The 23090-nt window shown below is 46.5% G+C and overlaps 1 protein-coding gene across 1 annotated transcript in view; it reads left to right on the top strand.

The window, feature by feature from the left end:
• Positions 1–21847, top strand: part of LOC126101634 (glucose dehydrogenase [FAD, quinone]-like) — a 41952-nt gene extending 20105 nt beyond the window's left edge. The window contains 4 exon segments of the mRNA XM_049912320.1: positions 4623–4898; positions 10502–10633; positions 12074–12310; positions 21272–21847. Of these exon segments, the coding sequence (XP_049768277.1) occupies positions 4623–4898; positions 10502–10633; positions 12074–12310; positions 21272–21586 (960 nt within the window). The 3' untranslated portion in view covers positions 21587–21847.
• The last annotated feature ends 1243 nt before the right edge of the window (positions 21848–23090 follow it).

Raw genomic sequence — 23090 nt, 5'->3', positions numbered from 1 at the left:
CGACCAGCGTGACGTCTAATTTTGCAATACACATTTAGTTGTTTTCGACGGTAGTTAAGAAAAACTTCATTACTTATTTGCGGAAAAAGTGAAAAATTTCACGAATATCTGCGACAGTGATGTAGGCTGAAGTAGTGAATTAAAATTTGTTCCACTGCCAGCATCCGAAGCCAGGACCCCTGCTCACTAGGCAGATGCGCTATCCGTTGTACCACACTAGCTCTCTGGATGCTGCAGCTGCACAGGCTACCCTAGTATGTCTCCACCCCTGACACAAATTCCAATTCGTGCCTCAGGCCATTGCTCTTCTCTTCATTGCTTCAGTATACACCGTTATCGTAGGTGAAGGTGAGATTCGATGTGTCTCAGAAAGCACAGCTGTGTGTGATTAACATGCAGAGTAGCAATTACTGTTTTTGAACAGTTTGCGTTAGGACGTCGAAACTGCACGGTCGGCCGCGCAGCAAGATGACAATTAGTGGCCTTTGGTTGAGCGACAAATTCCACTTTCATTTGCTAGGTTCGTCAATAAACAAAACTGCGTTTGGGGGACTGACAGTCCGCATTTCGCGATCGAGAAGTCTCTGCACCCTCTACGGCTGACTGTGTGGTGTGCAGTGTCCAGTCACGGAACGGTTCTAATGGCTCTGATCACTACGGGACTTAACAGCTGACGTCATCAGTCCCCTAGAACTTACAACTACTTAAACCTAACTAACCTAAGGTCATCACACACATCCGTGCCCGAGGCAGGATTCGAACCTGCGACCGTAGCGGTCGCGCGATTCCAGACTGAAGCGCCTAGAACCGCTAGGCCACTCCGGCCGGCCCAGTCACGGAATAAACTGTGCGATATTCCTCGATGGCACGGTGACTACCGAAAGGTACATGAAGGTTTTGGAAGATGATTTAATCCCCATTATCCAAAGTGACGCTAATTTCGACACCATGTGATTCGTGTAACACGGACCTCGACCCTGTCGAAGCAGGAGAGTGTTTGATGTCCTGCGGGAGCACTTTGGGGACCGCAATCTGGCTCTGAGGAACCCGGAGGCCACTGGCATGGCCGTCGATTGGGCCCCGTATTCTCCGGATCTGAACACGTACGACTCCTTTTTCTGGGGCTATATTGAAGATAACGTTACAGCAATAACTCCGAAGTAATTGCTGAGCTGAAAGCAGCTATTCAGCAGATCGTCGACAGCATAGATTTTCCGACACTTCAGCGGGCCACACCATCACCCATGATGGCAGGCATATCTAACATGTCATCACATAAATCCGAGTATCTGTAGTGACGTTTACATGTTGAATAAAGTGTGTGCACGCCGTAGTTTGTAACTAATGTACGTTTCCTTTCATATAGTTTAATAATTGACACCCTGTATCACCCACATCTGAGGTACAAGCGGGATTAACCCCATTTCATTCGTTGCTAACGTGCTAATCCAATAACAGAGAGCCTTGGCAGTAGTGATCCGAATTTACAAGGGGAGCAGTTATGGGCTAGGCGTGAAAAGGACTCTGCATTGGGGAGGGGCACGTACTAGGGTTGTCTGTGCAGCTGTGGTACTCTGAGGGTCAGTGTGGGACAACGGATGGAGTGTCTGGCTAGTAAGCAGGAGAGTTGCCGTTCATACAAAATTTAATTCACTGCTCCAACCTACATTATCATCGTAGATAAAGGTGAGAGTCAATAGGACTCAGCAACATCGACTGTATATGATTTCACAATCAGCTACGTAAATGAAGTACTAAGAACTTCACCTCTTCAAGGGTTATTTATTTTCTGCATAAAAAGCTACGTTGATATGATTTTTAACGGTCAAAATGGTCCTTCGGATCAAATGCTCAGGATGTTTCGGGAACAGAGGACGCTACGAAAGTAAGAGGGACGTCAGGAAGTTCATGCTTTCCGAAAAAAGCTTGAAAATAATAAAAAATTTGAAAAATTCAGTCCAGATGTTTGGTCAAATGATTTGTCTAAAAAAGTATGTAAAATAGATTACGAAAACATTTGATGTGCCTCCGAATGACGGTCGAAATAGTGTGCAGCAAATGAGGTGTGCAAAGCTTTCTCCATTATATACCTTAATTTCACAGAAATTATTTCACAAAACATTTGGGCAATATGTTTTCAATTTTTTTCATATTATCACCTTTCCTGACGCCACGACACAATTTCTTATGTGTGTAGCCCTTTCCGTATGACCAGTTTTTCCTGTTCAGTAGTTTTTGGAACAACCAAATGACATTGGTCAGGAGTAGTGTATTATTCTGCTGATGTTGAAATGTATTGCACACCGTTCGAGCAGCTTACTTAGTCTGTCGACGCGTCTCTTCCGCTTTTATTTTTTATTAGATTTCGTTTCGGCGTATAAAACAAACCACCCTAATCAGTTCCCAGGTGTTGTACAGCTTCTCTTGCACTGCTTACTACTATAGGTTCTGTCTGACACGACACGGGGTGCACAGCCTTCTAAACAGTGTGCTGGGCTTTCACTGCACAACACAGTGACTTGACGTCCTGGTAACTGCTAACACTTGAGCAGCTGTACGAGGAATGAATCTGGTGCTGTGACTGTCCACGCTTCCAGAAGGTAGCGTGATTAAGCAGGTATTTAGATAGGAGTGTTGGAAGACTATGATTTTATGACTGCCTGTCGAACTACTTATGAGGAAGAATTTATGGCTGCCTTGATAGAAACAGGCCTCACATAACCAAGGAGCAGCTGTTGTTGACCGCAACGTGTCCTTCCAACAACGTACACTTGTTGCAGGACGTGATTAACAAAAAGGGTCTGATAACTTATCATCTCAACTACTGGATCATACATTTCCAGTAAAATGTCAATTTCGAAGAAAATGGCAGTATTAGTCTGACACGTAATTATTACTAGAGTGGCCGCCACGAAGCTGGACGCCCCGAGATCAGAGCCGCTGCCTGCAGGCCGCAAGTGCTGAACGCTGCGATCCGCCCGCCTCGTAGCTTTATTGCCACATACACATTCCTAAAAGTGGCACAAGCCAACGCCAGCTGAGTGTTCACTGTTTACGTGCGATACCGCGTGCTCACACGTTCTATCAGTCTTTCGTGGAATAGTGCACTGATGTGCGTTTGGTGACCGAAATGCAGGAGGAAGGACCTATATGTAGTCTTTCTCCAACGGTATGCGTAACAGCCAAAGAGAAATTTTAAATTGTAGTATAGAATGCACTGAGATTTTTTTTTTTTTACTGATCAGGTCAACAGTGAAGAAACTAGAAGAAATGCAAATTTAGCGCAAGTTCATAAAATGACAACGAAAACTTGCGTTGTTTCCAAATCGACTGTATTCCATATTAACAGCGCAGTAACATAGGCATAATCTATATATGTGAGCATGTGTTTCCATTCTCCAAGAAAGGGGCATAAATGAAAAATGAAATCAAACGAATCGGACGATTTTGAAAAAAAGTTAGTAAGCAGAACCGTACTTAGATACTACGACAGACGAGAGTATCCGGCGGCTATAAAAATACAGAGCGATCTCGATGAAAATATTAAACACTGGGAATCAGGGAGCTCCGTTATCGGTATTCTCTGCTCACTTGGTCTTTGATTGAGAAAGTGTAATGATAGAGGAATAATTTTATTGGAATGCAGAGAAATCGCAGCAGCAAGAACGAAGTTTTGTGTTCAGTGTACTTCACTGCTTGCTGAGTACAACAGTCTTGTAGGTTATACTTCGATAAAACCATACGCACAAATGTATTTTGCTCGACGTCAACGGAAATAATGGCGTGAATATACTTTGATAAGACTTGGGTTTCATGAAGCCATACGTACAAATATATTTGGCTCGATTTCAACGCAAATATTGGCCTGAAAGTACCTACAGTACTTTTGTATATCGACAATTTGGGTGGTGGGTGCACTGCCGAAAGGTCGGTAAGAGCTGAAGAAAAAGTTCGCGAGGTAGGGAATGTTCTCCTTCGTATTAAGGTAAGCCGTCCAAATTAAAATCCCGGCGGCACTATCGTCTTGTGCGCACGGTGTTTCTCGGAAATGAAATGCTTTTTCTAAACACCTTTCTCGCTGGAAGTTTCTAAAAGATCCAACAGAACGCAAATTCATTAGCGACGACATCTTTCGTTACACTGGCGGAACAGTTTTCTTTTCGTTTTGGTTTTTACCTCGGAATAGTTCTATGTTTTCACAATAAAATACGTATCGCATGAATCCATAAACTTTCGGGATGTTCATTTGCTTCTTCAGTCCAAATATGTCAATGGTTCTGTTTTTTCAAGAAGCTGAAGTAAAAAATACTTTTTACAACATTTCTTGTAACGTCAGTTGTTTTCGTAACGGGAATTTTCTTTTGGAATGTACTCCAACACATTATAGACTAAAGATAGAGATGTCTAATATTTTTGCGGAATTTTTACCAACATCTGGGTGTTGTGTGATGTCCTTAGGTTAGTTAGGTTTAAGTAGTTCTAAGTTCTAGGGAACTGATGACCACAGATGTTAAGTCCCATAGTGCTCAGAGCCAGTTGAACCATTTGAACCAACATCTGAAATGATCACTAACTGCAAAGCTGTGAGATAACCTCGATGTGCCCACGCTACGAACACCTAGGTGGTGCTGAGCGCCGGCACGGTGGGGTCGGCCCAGCTGCTGATGGTTTCCGGGATAGGACCGCGCCGGCACCTGGAGTCGCTGGGGATCCCCGTGGTGCGGGACCTGCCGGTGGGGGAGAACCTGCAAGACCACATGCAGCTGGTGGCGCCCACCTACCTCTTCAACAGGTCCCACCCGCAGGAGCGCACTGCCTCCCAGCGCATGGACGACGTCTACGAATACTTCGCGCACCGCACTGGACCACTTGCCAGCTTGGACCTCCTTCAAGTACAGGTAACTACCGACAACAGCAGCACAGCAGGTATCGCCAGATTCTTCCCAGTCAGAAGGCTGGACTGCACTGCGAACGTGCTGTGCCGCTGTATCTCCCTCGTTTATATTTTCTGTTGTTACTCAGTTTTCTCAGCATCGTTATGACCAACATCACAGCTTTATGCTAGCTCTTCTTACCGTCGGAACATGCCTCCGTAAATGGATTCGTTAAGCCATTCTAGTGACTTTTTGTCCGACCTAGACGTAACTGGTTCGAAGTACGAGGTAGAAAGACATTCTCGACACAATTATTTGACTGGAAATGGAACGAGAGGTGGCAGCTAATTGTGTCCAACTTCCTTGCTGTGCGCCCAGTACCATGGGAAACGTTGAACTCTCCCCTGTGATGCGATTCCGAGATACGGACGTTAAGCTTCATAGCCCCTCTGTGCTCTTCGAAAAGTGTAGGTTATTTATTGGCACTGGATTTCAGATGCTCCACCTCTCTGATTTACATGGTAAATAACCTACACTCTCACGATATTTGATTATATGTGTTAAACGAAGGTCCGAGAGACTTATTGATACTAATGTCGTCTCCAGCACAATCCACCGAGTAAAATGTTCCGTGGATCGCTGACTTAGGACAGCGAACATTCTCTTTACTACTCTGCAATTGAATAAAAACAGTGCAAAAACAGACATAATGTCTGATGCGATAACAGCAGTCAGTGATTTTATAATGTTACTTATAATCCGTCTTGATTGCAAATATTTTTATTCGTATGACCGGTTTCGGTTCATTCAGAATCATCTTCAGATCTGATATTTCAGTTACAGGAGTAACCCGTCCAAATCCAGTAACTTTCACATGCTGAATGAACCGAAACCGGTCATATGAATAAAAAAATAAGTAACATGATTAAAAGCAGTCTTGACAGCAACGAAACATTTATTTACAATGGCCACCGATTTCAGACCATTTATACTATGATACTAGGTGGTGGTGGTGAGGGCAGCAGGTGTTATTGACTCCACAGTGCTAACTGTCAACCATTGTAAATAAATACACTCCTGGTAATTGAAATAAGAACACCGTGAATTCATTGTCCCAGGAAGGGGAAACTTTATTGACACATTCCTGGGGTCAGATACATCACATGATCACACTGACAGAACCACAGGCACATAGACACAGGCAACAGAGCATGCACAATGTCGGCACTAGTACAGTGTATATCCACCTTTCGCAGCAATGCAGGCTGCTATTCTCCCATGGAGACGATCGTAGAGATGCTGGATGTAGTCCTGTGGAACGGCTTGCCATGCCATTTCCACCTGGCGCCTCAGTTGGACCAGCGTTCGTGCTGGACGTGCAGACCGCGTGAGACGACGCTTCATCCAGTCCCAAACATGCTCAATGGGGGACAGATCCGGAGATCTTGCTGGCCAGGGTAGTTGACTTACACCTTCTAGAGCACGTTGGGTGGCACGGCATACATGCGGACGTGCATTGTCCTGTTGGAACAGCAAGTTCCCTTGCCGGTCTAGGAATGGTAGAACGATGGGTTCGATGACGGTTTGGATGTACCGTGCACTATTCAGTGTCCCCTCGACGATCACCAGTGGTGTACGGCCAGTGTAGGAGATCGCTCCCCACACCATGATGCCGGGTGTTGGCCCTGTGTGCCTCGGTCGTATGCAGTCCTGATTGTGGCGCTCACCTGCACGGCGCCAAACACGCATACGACCATCATTGGCACCAAGGCAGAAGCGACTCTCATCGCTGAAGACGACACGTCTCCATTCGTCCCTCCATTCACGCCTGTCGCGACACCACTGGAGGCGGGCTGCACGATGTTGGGGCGTGAGCGGAAGACGGCCTGACGGTGTGCGGGACCGTAGCCCAGCTTCATGGAGACGGTTGCGAATGGTCCTCGCCGATACCCCAGGAGCAACAGTGTCCCTAATTTGCTGGGAAGTGGCGGTGCGGTCCCCTACGGCACTGCGTAGGATCCTACGGTCTTGGCGTGCATCCGTGCGTCGCTGCGGTCCGGTCCCAGGTCGACGGGCACGTGCACCTTCCGCCGACCACTGGCGACAACATCGATGTACTGTGGAGACCTCACGCCCCACGTGTTGAGCAATTCGGCGGTACGTCCACCCGGCCTCCCGCATGCCCACTATACGTCCTCGCTCAAAGTCCGTCAACTGCACATACGGTTCACGTCCACGCTGTCGCGGCATGCTACCAGTGTTAAAGACTGCGATGGAGCTCCGTATGCCACGGCAAACTGGCTGACACTGACGGCGGCGGTGCACAAATGCTGCGCAGCTAGCGCCATTCGACGGCCAACACCGCGGTTCCTGGTGTGTCCGCTGTGCCGTGCGTGTGATCATTGCTTGTACAGCCCTCTCGCAGTGTCCGGAGCAAGTATGGTGGGTCTGACACACCGGTGTCAATGTGTTCTTTTTTCCATTTCCAGGAGTGTATTTTATTACACTCAAGACTGTTTTAATCCCTTTTTAACGTATTTTTAGTAAGTCCACTATTTCTCCACGAGAAATGTTCTCAAAAATTACTATTTTCTTTCGTAGTTATGAGCACGAAGTGGAACTGTAACATGCCGGTATCATCCTGGATAAAATTTTCCATTGGTTTCATCTGATGCATACAAATAATGTGTTGTACAAATAGTATTATATTTTGCTTGTTTGTGTTGTTAATGAAAATGTGCATGAGAAGAGGACATAGGGTGGGAATGGAAGGAACAAGGGAAAGAAAAACGAAAGGATAAAGGAAAGAAAAATGAAAAGAACAGCAAAGGAAAAAAGGGAAACGAAAAGGAAAAAGCAATAAAAATGAAAACAAAGAAGAGAAGAAAGAAAATTACGCAAAAATGAAAACAGAAGAGAAGGAAAAGGAAAAAGGAAAAAGAAAATGTGACAGGAAAGGAATGGGGGGATGGGTGGGAGTAATGACGGAAGGGAACAGGATTAGGAAGGACAGGGCAAGAGCGTGGACAGGGGAGGAGTGGGGAATGGAGGAGAGTGTGGGGACGGGGAAAGGGAGGCTAGGGGGTAAGGGAAGGTGCGTAAGAGGGGAAGTATGGGAGGAGTGAAGGGATGGGAGTATGGACGAGAAGGGATAGGAAAGGAGGTAACAGGAAATGACAGGGACGAAGAAAAAGGGAGTGAGGGGAAATCAAGGAGAAAGGGAAGGGACGAGAAAGAAAAGGGTAGGGAAAGCGAAGGGAAAATTTGAGGGAACGCAGAGGGATGGGATGAAATGCAACGAAGGGGAAGAGATGGGTGAGGGATGGGAACAAAGATAGGATGAGTTGGGAGATAAATAGAGGGAAAGCGTTCTCAGTTATATGACTTCGAAGATCATTATGTTGTCGTGTTGATTTACTGTCGTAGCCCTCCTATGAGGCCAAGTGCTCTGTTCCATTTTAGGTGATGCACCAATACTGGTGGCACGCTTACTAGCGGCTTATACACAAAATTACGTTATGCAATACCGTTACAGCCAACAGACTCCTAGTAATACTTCATTTGCTACCCACTGCAGAGGAAGTATCTTAGAAGACATTAACAATCATTGTTATCTGTAATAAGCTGACAGCTACTGAAACGTTCCTTCTCGTAGCTGCTGTGGCATCGTGCGAAATCTTACTCAAGGTTGCATAGCTACGAGACAAAGTATGCGACATATTGCTCCACTGATTTACTCAAAAGCGTTTATTAGCGAGCAAGGACTAATTCTCTGCACTCCCACATTTTTAAGACCATTTAAAATAAATTACCCCATCCCGCTTTCATACGCGTGACAGTGTTAAATGTCAGAAGTTAATAACTACAGCCCTTAGCTGTTTATCTACTCTCATGAAGATTCCAACATCCTCTCGCTGGGCTGGAAATACGTTCACTCCTAAGAGTTCATCCATCACCTCCAACGCCGCTCGGAGTGGCCGCACGGTTAGAGACGCCAAGGCCGGCCGCTGTGGCCGAGCAGTTCTAGGCGCTTCAGTCCAGAACCGCGCTGCTGCTACGGTCGCAGGTTCGAATCCTGCCTCGGGCACGGGTGTGTTACTTAGGTTTAAGTAGTTCTCAGTCTAGGGGACTGGTGACCTCAGATGTCAAGTCCCATAGTGCTCGGAGCCATTTGAACCATTTGAAGAGACTCCATGTCACGGATTGCGCGGCCCCTCCCGCCGGAGATTCGAGTCCTCCCTCAGTCATGGGTGTGTGCGTTGTCCTTAGCGTAAGTTAATTAAAGTAGTGTGTAAGTCTAGGAACCGATCACCTCAGCAATTTGGTCCCTTAGGAATTCACACATATTTGAAGATCGCCGTTAAGAGGCTACAAGCAACTTCCTCCCATCTTCACAACAACAAAACAGGAATAAGTCAGCAGAAAAAGGTCATATATAATTTCCGCACTCAAGTTTCCACGAAAACAAATAAAATTTACTGGCTTCGTGGTCACGGTGGACCACTAAGTCCCCTACACACGTAAATCAATAATACTTTCGAATCAGCTTATCCACTCCAGAGATCTCGCACCTCCAAGATGGAGAAAAGCTACTTTCCACAGATGCAGGTCCTAGCGAACACACAAGCCACAGGAGAAACACACAGGGCGGCCGGGACAGGAAGGTATGGATCTCATCGGCGACAACGTCAGTGAAATGCGATCAGGAAAGAAATTACTCATTAGCATGTGTGTTCAAGACCAGAGTGTCAACAAAGATACGTAAGAGCAACTGCGTAAACAACTGTTTTAGAGTTGATACTGCCAACCTGACGCAAATAAAAAAAAAATTCCGTTGCGCATGGTGTATATACCTTGGACTGCCGATAAATGGATAAACATAACCTAGTGCACAGAGTTTGCTTTTACACTGTAACCTATACATGTTTATGTGTGGACAACTTAAAGGAAAATATACAGCGCAGACAACTTTATTCCAACTGTATGTTGTAAGATTTCTAATGGCTTCCGTGGATTTCAGAGGATACTGTAGTCACAAGTGTGGTCTATAAAACCGTTGTAACTGACCATGTTCATTCAGTGGCGTGAATATTGTTTCCAGCAGAGGACTGCATCTTCCTTATGACGCCTCATTCAAATCTTCGGAAACGACCAATACTGGTTTGACGATGTGGGGAGGGAAACAATACGGTTCGAAATTCACTGGACAGGCAGTTTGGTTTCTATCAAAATAACAGATAAGATCCAGCTATATGCGTCCTTCTCCAGCATCTCGCAACCAACTCGACCAAAGGAATGACGTAAAATAGCACTAACTGCTATCTAGGATTTTTATGCATTGAAACACAGATGACGTGTTTTGAATCTCAGAAGCGACTCCACTCCATATTAATTTTGTGTTAACATTAACTACTTTAGATTTTAGTGTTTCAACATCTGAATCACTGATTAATCTTGAGCTGTCAAGAGTTCTAAATGAAGTAACGAAACAACGTACCTCCCAAGAAAAACGTGAAAATCGTGCACTCCAGTAGAAAAAGACATGTTGGTTTTCGCATTGATTGTATCAAGATACGAATAAACATAAACGTTTTTGGCACTTAATTGATGTGTTTCTTCCTCCACAGGGTTTCATCAAGACAAAGTACGAAGATCCGCAGGATGACTACCCCGACGTGCAGTACCAGCACATCCGGTTCCCACACAAGGACTTCGAGACGGTGGAGCGCGTCTCCAGGGTAACGCGCTTCCGTCCAGAGGTGAGCCAGCGGCGACTCGAAGAAACTAGCTTTCTGACAGGCTCACGATCTGTAGCGGGCTTCAAACCGAGTTGACGTGTGTTGTCTTTTAGTGTGTGCCCGCCATTTAATACCAACTGGAGGTAAGAATTCCCTGATATTCCGTTAATGCTGAAGCGAATGTACTAATGGGTTACCAGCAAATAATGGAAGAGTCGCAGTCAGCTACGCGCACTGCAGCTCAAATGTGGGGTGCCTGGTCTAAAATTACTTTTTCTACTATCGAAACTTTAGCGAAAAGTTTATTGTTACTATGCTTTTGGAACCCGTGAAGCTTCAGTTCTACAGACCGTCTTACGTAATTTAGAGATAATGTCTGTCACTGTTTTAGATTTGGTCAGACACATCATGCAACAGACCCTATGCAACATAATCTCATATCGAGGAACTGTATCAGCATTTGACATTTTCATAGAGACGGCTGACCACGCACTGCACCAATGTCATAAGACACATTCCCAACCCTATTGTCCAGCACTCTGTCCAGGACTCTGTAAGTATTTGTATTACGGACCTGTATGTTGCAAATTTTGCCCAGCTTTATCGCTTAGTACTGACTCTCGAAATCAGTAATCGATGGAAACCCAATGGAATTCCCCACCCACAACGAGCTACTTAGTTGGACATAAGCTGCCTATAATGCAGGTCAAGCCGGAAAGGGGCAGAGTTTTGATTCGTTCTGCACATTCCCCTGCAGTTCTACGAGCACTGCAAAGGACTTTGTGAAGGAAAGTGATTCATTCGTCCAATTCAGTTTAGATAGCAGTCTTCCTCTGCACAATTTGCTCCTGTGCTTCCTCTTCGCAGGAGACAATTCCCTGATCGTGGTGTGTGTTGCTATATTCAGTGTCGACTGTCGCCGGATAAAGACCGCGTTACCCAGATCTGTCAGATTCCTCGGATGGGCAGACCACTGCTTCGACGGTGTTTGTTCTCTCGTTGTACAGGGGAGCATGTTGGTTCAAATATCGTTGTGCTTACCACGCCTTTTTAGGACACTGTGTCAGGAATGTTGTGAAGGATCTCCTTAACATCTGGTATTCGACGCTGAGTCAGTTGTTGCTGCCCATCACTGGCCCTATCAGCACACAATGGGCATTCCCAGAAATGTACTCTGGAGAGCCGCCTTCTCCACAGGTAAATTAGTTTCTCTCTTTCCTTCTGGTTCGCTATAAGAAATTTACATGACCCATCAGAAAATGGTTCAATCCTTAATGTTTCGGAAGAAGTTGTAGGTTAGTCCTCTTGCTAGAGGACCAAGATCAGGCAGTTTACTTGTTTTCGGTGTATCAATCGAACTTCTATGACATTCTGAACGTGCGGCTATTATTCCTCTTCAGTCAGTGTGCCAGCAGTAGCAGGATGCAGGGACACGCGAGGCGGCGCGGCGGCGTGTTGCAGGTGCACGAGGCGGTGTTCGGGCGGCCGGTGTCTCGGTCCGAGATCTACGTGCAGCTGGCGGTGCTGCAGCGGCCGCGCAGCCGGGGCACCATCAGGCTGCGGTCGGCGGACCCGCTGGTGCCGCCCGCCATCGACCCCCGGTACCTCACACACCCGCACGACGTCGCCGTGCTCGTCGAGGGCGCCAAGTTCAGCGCCCGCATGGCCAAGACCAAGGCTCTCGCCAAGGACTTCGAGGTCAGTGCCTCCTGTGCTAAATCACTACCTACAAATTACGTGCTACGTTTTCTACTAAGAAGGCATCCACGATGAACGATAATCCCTATCTGAACTATACACTGATGGTTTCACCATCTGACTCCATGTAACGTGCAAAAAGTGTTCATCTAGAGTGTGTATCACGATAATTTGAAAATGTTCCAAGAGTTCACCGTGCCACTGCCAGTCTTAATTTCTGGAAGTGCCTCAATGTCTTACAGTTACGGTATTTATTTCACACAGTCATCCATTTCTTGTCACACACACACACACACACACACACACACACACACACATACATACATACATATGCCTTTCCCTGTGGCTCCACCCACTACATGCATTCAACATACACACCATCACCTCTTCCTCCCCATGTCCATCCCTCCTTGCCTCCCCCCCCCCCTCCCTCTGTCTTCATCTCTGCCGGCCGCTGTGGTCGAGCGGTTCTGGGCGCTTCAGTCTGGAACCGCGCTGCTGCTACAGTCGCAGGTTCGAATCCTGCCTTGGGCATGGATGTGTGTGATGTCCTTCGGTTAGTTAGGTTTAAGTAGTTGTAAGTCTAGGGGACTGATGACCTCAGATGTTAAGTCCCATAGTGATTAGAGCCATTTGAACCATTTGTCTTCATCTCCTCCTCTCGCTCTCTTTGTCCACTTCCTCCACCTCTTTCTGACCATAGCTTCCTCCTCCCTCACTATGACCATTTTCTCCTCCCACTCTCTCTTTCCATTTCTGTCTCCCTCTCTTCCTTTGCCACATGCCACTACCCTTCTACACCTTCATCCTTCATCCTTCATCCTGCATCCTCCCTCCTCCTCTTCTCTCTCTCTCTCTCTCTCTCTCTCTCTCTCTCCATTCTTTTCATCTCCCCTCAATGTGTCCATACCCTTCTCTATCCATTCCAACCAGTCCCCAGCCATACTCATTGATATTACTCTCTCAACATTCCTGTCACACAGGGGCTTGAAAATCATTTATTTGCTGCCAATGTGCAGGGCAAAGGTCGATGAAGCTGGCTCATACTACTACCACACAAAGTACCTCTCATACAAGGCAGCCTACATGCCAGAGCCCAGGAAACCGTTTCTTGTCACTGACATATAGGTGTAACTGCAAAGCAGTTTTGATTTGACAGGAAGATACCGTTTTCACACAATACGCCTTTTGTGCAGGGCAGCCTGTACACCACAGACTGAGAAAACACGTTTCTTCCCATATCTACACTCCTTATGGAGCCAGGAGATTATCAACCCCACAGTGCTGATAGTTGTGAGGTCTCGTGTTTATGTGGTAAATTTGGTTGAAATTGATCAAAGGCTTTGGGAGGAGAACCCAGACATGTGTGTTTAAAAGTATCCAGACACCTGGCTGCAAATGACTTAAAAGTTCGTGGCGCCCTTCATCGGCAATGCTGGAATTCAATATGGTGTTGGCCCACCCTTAGCCCTGATGACAGCTTCCACTTTCGCAGGCATACGTTCAGTCAGGTGCTGGAAGGTTTCTTGGGGGATGGCAGCCCATTCTTTACGGAGTGCTGCGCTGAGGAGAGGTACTGATGTCGGTCGGTGAGGCCTGGCACGAAGTCGGCGTTCCAAAACATACCAAAGGTTTTCTGTAGGATTCAGGTCAGGACTCTGTGCAGGCCACTCCATTAGAGGGATATTATTGTCGTGTAACCATACCGCCAGAGACCTGCATTATGAAAAGGTGCTCGATCATGCTGAATGTTGCAGTCGCCATTCCCGACTTGCCCTTCAACTATGGGAAGCAAGAAGGTTCAAAAATGGTTCAAATGGCTCTGAGCACTATGGGACTTAACATCTGAAGTCATCAGTCCCTTGATCTCATAATTTCCACGTGACACTTCGGCATGTAGTGTCAGCTTGTATGATGACTATTCGAACGAAAATGAGAAATAGATCGAAAGTGATTACTTATGGCCAATGCCAAAACTATTTTTTAAAGTTGTGTGAACACGTTTGCAGTTCCCTTACAAGTGTAATTCCCCATGACATCATGCATACAATATGTAGTCACGAAGCTTTAAGTATCATCTCAAAAATATCAAGCTGCCTCCATTAAACTTGGTGACGGTGTAGTCCTCTACATATTGACCGCTAATGGTGACACACCTACCCCTCACGAGCATAATTTGTTGCCACCACACCAGTCCCAAAAAAGCAATCTTTCACTCTCTCGGGTCATTGCCCGTTCAGGAAGTGGTGAATACTCCTAAGTCCACTGCTTGCTTCGCTCCTTTGTCTCGAATTACAGCGATACTCCCAGCACTTGTACTTAGCCTGACAGAGTTGCCACATTTCCAGTGCTGCATAGGTTTGACGACCTTCATCAAATTCAAAACGGCGTGTAAGGTGTTTACAACTGATCTGTGACTGATTTTCACTTTTTCCACTATCGCCTCGATTGTGGTACACCGGTCTTCGCTCACCAGAGCTTGCGCTCCTCTTGCAGTTCCTCTTTGTTCACGGAAGGGTGTTCTGCCATTTCATTCTCCATCATTCAGATTTACTTGACCACTCTGGAAAGATCTGCGCCACTCATCTGCTGTGTGATATGATGGTACATTGTCGACATACACTTCCACCTACACTGTATGGATTGTTGCAGCATTGTTACCATTCAATGTAGAAAACAAATTAACGTACAAAAGTCCACTTTATGAAAGAGCTGCAGCATTTTGTTTTGGCTCCTGTAGCGGATTGCTGCAGTACTGTGGCGTGGGGGATGTCAGTGTGTTCGAAACGTTCAAATGTGTGCGAATTCCTAAGGGACCAAACTGCTGAGGTCATCGGTCCCTAGACTTAAACACTACTATAATTAACTTGCTATGCTAAGAACAACAACACACACACACACACACACACACACACACACACACACACACACACACACACACACCGATGCCTGAGGGAGGACTCGAACCTCCGGCGGGAGGGCCGCGCAATCCGTGACATGGCGCCTCAGACCGCGCGGCCACTCTGCGCGGCTGTGTCAGTGTGTACGAGAGTTGCAGACATACAGGGTGTTAGGGGTAGAAGTGCACATGTTTTTATTGCTGGCTGAGAACAGTGTACTGAACAACATTACGTCACATGAGATACATTCGTTGTTACGGATACGAACAATCATCAGCTGTATAAGGGAATGACGGCAACGAAAATTTGTGTCATACCAGGACCCGGACCCAGAATTTCCGCTTTACAGAGAGATCACCTTAAAAACTTTGGCGATTCGTGGCCAGACCCGAACTTCCGTATGTCGTCCTTGTGTTACAACCTGTTCTCGTATACACATTACGTAAATTGTGTATAGGGGAGGACATTTTAATTGAAAGTCGCTGCCTGGTATCAGGGGGTAAAAACGATATTGCAGACGCTTTCCTTTTAAGAAGAACAATGCAATATTCCTTCAGATATGCATCAGTATCACGTTAATCTGCTGACACGAGGTAGCGACTTTCAATTAAACTGTCCTCCTCTGAATTACTTAGCGTACATGTTGTGACGCAGGAACGACGATGTATTGAAGCTCAGGTCTGGGCCACGATTAGTGTACCGTCGAGGTACAGGCGGTTAAGGCGACCGCTGTCGTAAAGCCGGAAATACGGGTTCAGATTCCAGTCCGGCAAAAGTTTTCACTCTCATCACTCGCTTATACAGCTGACGGATACTAGTACTCGCAACAGTGAAGACATGTCTCGTATTTCGTAACGGCTGTTGTCGCTGCAGTGCCTGTTCCTTTGGATATCTGTGCATTTCTTAAGGAACATTGCCTCGTTTTTCTTAACAACATAGGCACTGCAGTATCGTAACATTACATCAGTATTTACTTTACTTGCAGGCTAATAATTTATTTATTTATTTAGCGTATGGCTCATAACATCACAGTAAAAATTACAGAAACAACACGATTAAAAAAAAAATCACATATGTATAAACAGAGCAATAAATAACAGTTTGTATATAAGGACACCGCCAATTGTAAAGTTACACTCACAGAAGACCAGTCACAAGCAGACGTCCAGCTTAGATAGTAAATAGTCGATTGCCTCTTGGGTCGCCATTAGGAAATCTTGTGGGTCACCCTCGTATGCCCTTAGTGGGCATTCCTGCACGATGTGTTTGACCGTCTGTCTCTCAGCGCCACAGTCGCAAGCGGCCGAAGGAAGTTTACCCCATCTGTGTAAGGAGTCGGCACATCTCCCACAGTTGGTTCTGATGCGATTAAGAGTTGACCAAACTTTGCGAGGGCAATCAAATCCTTTTGGTTTACTAAAGATGCATGGCATACTGTGGCAGTTTACTACTGTTCTGCTCTCCCATTCCTCTTTCCATCGGTCATTTATTTTGAAGTTGGTTTGGTGCAGAGCCTGTGCGGTCTTTAGTGGAGGATTCCTAGACCGGAGTCGGTTTCCTTGGATGTCGTGAGTATCTTCATGGATTTGTAATTGAGGGTTGGTCATGATTTTTTGAAATTCTCTAACCAGAGCGTGTTCACGGCGCAGGTTAGGAGGGGCTATGTTACTGAGAACGGGCAGCCACACTGTAGGAGTTGGCCTGATTGTGCCTGATATAATACGCATTGTTGCATTAAGTTGGCTATCTACCATGTGTGTGTGTTTGCTGTTGAGCCACACTGGGGCACAGTATTCTGCCACTGGATACACCAAGCCAAGTGCGGATGTTCTTAAGGTAGATGCTGTGGAGCCCCAAGTGGTGCCACAGAGCTTCTGCAATATGTTGTTGCGTGTTTTAAGTTTCGCTGCAGTTTTCGTCAGGTGTTCTTTGAATGTTAGTGTCCTATCTAGGGTAACCCCAAGGTACTTTGGGTGTTTGTTGTGATTTAGTAATTTCCCATCTAGATAGACTTGTAGTTCTCTGTTGGCCATTTTGTTGTTCAAATGGAAGGCAGATACTTCCGTCTTTGTAGCACTAGGTTGTAGCCTCCATTTTTTAAAGTACTCGCTGAGAATCCCTAGGTCACTCGTAAGGATATCTTCGGCAGTTTCTATATTTCTGTGGGCTGTTGCTAGAGCCCAGTCATCAGCATAACCAAATTTGCGCGATCTGGTTGCAGGCATGTCAGCGATGTAAAGGCTGAAAAGAAGGGGTGCAAGGACAGAGCCTTGTGGGAGTCCATTATTGAGTTTCATCTGTTTACTTCTCTCATTCCCCATTATTACTTGGAAGGTTCTATTTGACAACATATCATCAATGAGGTTGGTTATCTTCTTGCAGGGGACGGCACAGATTAATTTGTACATGAGCCCCTGTTTCCAAACTGTATCATAGGCTGCTGTTAGGTCTACGAATGCTGCAGCTACTTTATTTTTCTTCTGGAACCCCGCCTCTATATATGTTGTCAGTGATAGGACTTGATCTGTACAGCAGCGATATGGACGGAATCCTGCTTGTTCGATAGGGATTTTTTTGAGTATAGTCTGGCCTATTCTGTTGAGGAGCAGTCTTTCTAGTAATTTATATACCATACTGAGAAGGGCAATGGGGCGGTAACTCTCTGGTCTATCGCCTGGTTTACCAGGTTTCAGGACTGCGATGATCTTTGCTCGTTTAAGTGAGGGAGGAATGTTACCCACTTGGAGAATGTCCGTAAAGAACTTAGCCAGCCATTGTTTTGTGTAGGCTCCAACATGTATGAGGAACTCAGGGTGGATACCATCGAAACCCGGAGCTTTGCCTGATTTAACCTTCTTCAGGGCATTGGTAACCTCCTCGATGCGAATATCTGATGAATATTCTGAGTCTATTGCACGGGTCCTTTTTAATGTTTTTAAGTCTTTCTTCACTTTTGTTGTGTGCTTTCTATTTCGTGGGGCTCTAGACGCAGAAACTATGCGGGATGCAACCTTGTTGGGAGATATTTCGTCCTTTCTACGTTCAGGTGGGTTTGCGCCTCCAAGTTTACGTAGTAGGGACCAGGCTTGTCGGCTTGACTTTGAGAAGTCTAGATTTTCAACAGTATTCTCCCATTTTTGCCGTCTAATAAAGTCGATGTTATGTAATAGTTCATCCGCTATTTCCCGGTCCCCATTCTTGAGGAACTCCGCGTACAGGTCATCGCATATCCCTGTCCAGCCGGGAATGTATTTTTTGCGGTACCCTCTTGGGATCGCTGTTTTCGCAGAGCTAATGACCGCTCCCACGAACCTCTCATAGCTCTTGCTGGTTGGAGGGATCCAGCTCAAGGTATAATCAAGTTGTACAGAGAATTTTGTCCAGTCAGCTTTTGTAAAATTCCACCTTGGTCGAGGGTAAGACCTTATTATCGGGATGGATAGACCGATATTAATAAGCACAGGGCGGTGCTGGCTATGAGGGAAGTCCGTCAGGACCCTTCTAGAGGCTGTCAGTGGTTTATCGCTTGTATCCCTCGAAACAAAGCACAGATCCGGGTTATAGTCGCAGTTCCATGCGGCTGATCTGAATGTCCCTCGGTCCTTGGCATCAAAGACCAGATATGTATTTTGTTCCTCGGACCAATCGACCAGCATGTCTCCATTGCTATCATTAGTACTATATTTCCACATTTCGTGGTGACTATTATAGTCCCCAACGTATACGCTTGGGTGTGGGTGGATCTTTATCACTTCAGCTGTCCATGTAGTAGCAGGAGGTTTATAGATGTTAGTTACTGTAACTTCTCCTATTTTGATGACAACTTCATGGATATCATTTGCAATGGAGGCTTCAACTGGAAAGGCGTCCTCTATGTCCCCACGCACATATGTCGCAACGCCATAGTGTCTGTCATACGTGGCTCCAAGTAGATCATATCCCAGAATCCTTCCTCTAGCTTCAAGTTGGGCTCTATTTTCAGCATGAGTTTCCTGTATGGCTACCAGGTCAATGTCGTTATCGTGTAAAATTCTCTGCAATACTTGACATTTTGCTCTGCTTATGCCCTCAATGTTGAAATGGCAGATTCGGATGCATGGTCCGAGATCCTTTGTCAGTTGGTCCCTAAAAGGACCGTTGTATGTATCTTGCATAGCGCTTTGTCTGTCGTTCTGTTTCACTGCGATGTGGGGCAGGAATTCTTCGTTCGGTCTGCCGCCAGTTGTGTTAGTTCATTTAGCGTTACCCAGGGTGCTAATAATCATAGCTGTAGAATGGTTTTAGGTTGGTTAGTATCTCCAAGTATATGTGGGTAGAGCAAGCCATTAATACACTCCTGGAAATTGAAATAAGAACACCGTGAATTCATTGTCCCAGGAAGGGGAAACTTTATTGACACATTCCTGGGGTCAGATACATCACATGATCACACTGACAGAACCACAGGCACATAGACACAGGCAACAGAGCATGCACAATGTCGGCACTAGTACAGTGTATATCCACCTTCCGCAGCAATGCAGGCTGCTATTCTCCCATGGAGACGATCGTAGAGATGCTGGATGTAGTCCTGTGGAACGGCTTGCCATGCCATTTCCACCTGGCGCCTCAGTTGGACCAGCGTTCGTGCTGGACGTGCAGACCGCGTGAGACGACGCTTCATCCAGTCCCAAACATGCTCAATGGGGGACAGATCCGGAGATCTTGCTGGCCAGGGTAGTTGACTTACACCTTCTAGAGCACGTTGTGTGGCACGGGATACATGCGGACGTGCATTGTCCTGTTGGAACAGCAAGTTCCCTTGCCGGTCTAGGAATGGTAGAACGATGGGTTCGATGACGGTTTGGATGTACCGTGCACTATTCAGTGTCCCCTCGACGATCACCAGTGGTGTACGGCCAGTGTAGGAGATCGCTCCCCACACCATGATGCCGGGTGTTGGCCCTGTGTGCCTCGGTCGTATGCAGTCCTGATTGTGGCGCTCACCTGCACGGCGCCAAACACGCATACGACCATCATTGGCACCGAGGCAGAAGCGACTCTCATCGCTGAAGACGACACGTCTCCATTCGTCCCTCCATTCACGCCTGTCGCGACACCACTGGAGGCGGGCTGCACGATGTTGGGGCGTGAGCGGAAGACGGCCTAACGGTGTGCGGGACCGTAGCCCAGCTTCATGCAGACGGTTGCGAATGGTCCTCGCCGATACCCCAGGAGCAACAGTGTCCCTAATTTGCTGGGAAGTGGCGGTGCGGTCCCCTACGGCACTGCGTAGGATCCTACGGTCTTGGCGTGCATCCGTGCGTCGCTGCGGTCCGGTCCCAGGTCGACGGGTACGTGCACCTTCCGCCGACCACTGGCGACAACATCGATTGCACGTGTTGAGCAATTCGGCGGTACGTCCACCCGGCCTCCCGCATGCCCACTATACGTCCTCGCTCAAAGTCCGTCAACTGCACATACGGTTCACGTCCACGCTGTCGCGGCATGCTACCAGTGTTAAAGACTGCGATGGAGCTCCGTATGCCACGGCAAACTGGCTGACACTGACGGCGGCGGTGCACAAATGCTGCGCAGCTAGCGCCATTCGACGGCCAACACCGCGGTTCCTGGTGTGTCCGCTGTGCCGTGCGTGTGATCATTGCTTGTACAGCCCTCTCGCAGTGTCCGGAGCAAGTATGGTGGGTCTGACACACCGGTGTCAATGTGTTCTTTTTTCCATTTCCAGGAGTGTACTTATTTTCTCCTGGGCAACAGGTCAAGTGTCGAAGTGTGGACACTCGGACACAAAATAGTTAGTTTGTACTGACAGGTGTAGTCCACTTAGTGGTGCAGTTCCGACCGTGCAGAAGATATCAGGCAGTAAATCGTGTGACGTGTTTGTGGGCAGACGGATGCAGAGAAAAAACAATTATTGTACTGAAGTTGGTACATATTAAGGCGTCAGTCATCACAACGCCTGCGCTCATACACTTAACACCCAGTGTGCTAGTACCTGCAAAAATCAAACGACCAATTAAATGTCCGCTGTGTGACTGCGTGTTGTGCTGGCGCTGTGCAGGTGGAGATGAGCCGCGAGCCAGTGCCGGGGTGCGAGCACCTGGCCTGGGAGACGGACGAGCACTGGGCGTGCGTGGTGCGCACGCTGGCCACCACCATCTACCACCCGGTGGGCACCTGCAAGATGGGCCCCGCCTCCGACCCCGCCGCCGTCGTCGACGCGCGCCTCCGCGTGCACGGCGTGCAGCGGCTGCGCGTCGTCGACGCCTCCGTCATGCCCACCATCGTCACTGCCAACATCAACGCCCCCGTCGTGATGATCGGCGAGAAGGGGGCCGACATGATCAAGCAGGACTGGGGGGCCGTCGCCGCCTGAGCAACGCCCGTCCCTGTACACCGTTTCTTTCTCCAAGCGCGCAGACATCTCGTGTATTGCACTCGTACGATGACGCATTCGCCTTATTACCAGTGGATGTCTCTTCCTTTACAAGAAATTACAAATCTGTAAAAAGTTGTTACACAACTAGCTGTTATGGATTCGAATAATGTCTCTGCGAAACTCGTTCCGATATTAAAACAATTTACAATATCATTGTGTCCGAGGCTGTGCAATAAACGAGATGCTGAATTGCTAGAATCGCATGTTTTACATACAAAATGGAATACTGGGCCGTGAATGTAACAAACTCTCCCACTGACGGCCTGGGGTGTTCTATCTAGCTATAAGACTAGCGTACGATACGAAAGACTACGATAAGCGAACGTAGACTACTGTAGCTCTCCTTGTGGCTTTGGTCAGTTAAGATCTTACACGCACTGCCTATACGTCAGGTGTGTTGCACACCTATCGGTCGTTACCTCATTACGATCGCTTTCCTTACGTATGCGACAGTGTCTTACTAGATTCCCCTAAAAAGCAGAAGCGCTGAACCGACTAGAAACTGAGTGAGGGTATATGAAAGGCCGGCGACCTAGCGAAAATTGTTCTCCATTGTTATCCTCCAGGCTGTTATTTAAGAATGAACATTATTTACAGCAAAACTGAAATTGTCAATGTTAAATTCAAATTTTATTTGGAAACTGTCTGTCTGTAACGTGAAACAGACGAATGTTGTAGTAAAAATAAAGAAAACGATACAGATTTATCACGTAGCGTGAGAAAACAAAACAAAAAGATAAAACAAAAAAACGCGGAACAAAAATATGTATCATACATCACTTAAATACTTCGTCGCATTTATACAAAACATGTTTGTCATTCATAAACAACTTTCGCATTTATCAATAATAACGGGAAACTCTTCTCTTTGATAATGATTAAAAATGTACTATCAAGTACAAAATAACAAAAAAATATTATGTTTCTGCATATAAGCTGTACTTGCATCAAAAGTAATTGCTTTGGTTACAGAAAAGCGCAGAATTAATTTTTGTTACTTGTAAAATGCTATTTATACTGTGTAAGGGTATAAAGTACACAAATACACAATGGAGAAATAAAAAAAACAAAGAGAAGGCGTTGGCTCCGAGTTTTTCTGTTACGTATTCTTTTGTTTTTCTATCCTTACCAATACTACAGGTAATTCTAGCATTTACTACCTCATTTATGTAGTGAACCAAAACTAGCGAACCGTAGTTTTAATGCAGTGCAACTCTAATTGTAACTGATAGAAAAAAAATTTTGTATTTCCCATACGAGTACATGTGCAGTCCTCCACCTCAACTAATACGTCTGTGCAGTCAACAGCGCGGAAATTTATAGGACACAGCTAAATAGTGTTACGTCTACCACCTCATAAGTAATGCGTTCAAGCTCTTTGTTTTTATTTTCCTCCTTTTTCTAATATGGCTTCTGACTGGCCTGATGTCGTGCTGGTCAA

Source organism: Schistocerca cancellata, chromosome 9 (genome assembly GCF_023864275.1).
Source record: "Schistocerca cancellata isolate TAMUIC-IGC-003103 chromosome 9, iqSchCanc2.1, whole genome shotgun sequence".
NCBI lineage: Eukaryota > Metazoa > Arthropoda > Insecta > Orthoptera > Acrididae > Schistocerca > Schistocerca cancellata.
This window is presented reverse-complemented; position numbering and strand designations above follow the sequence as displayed.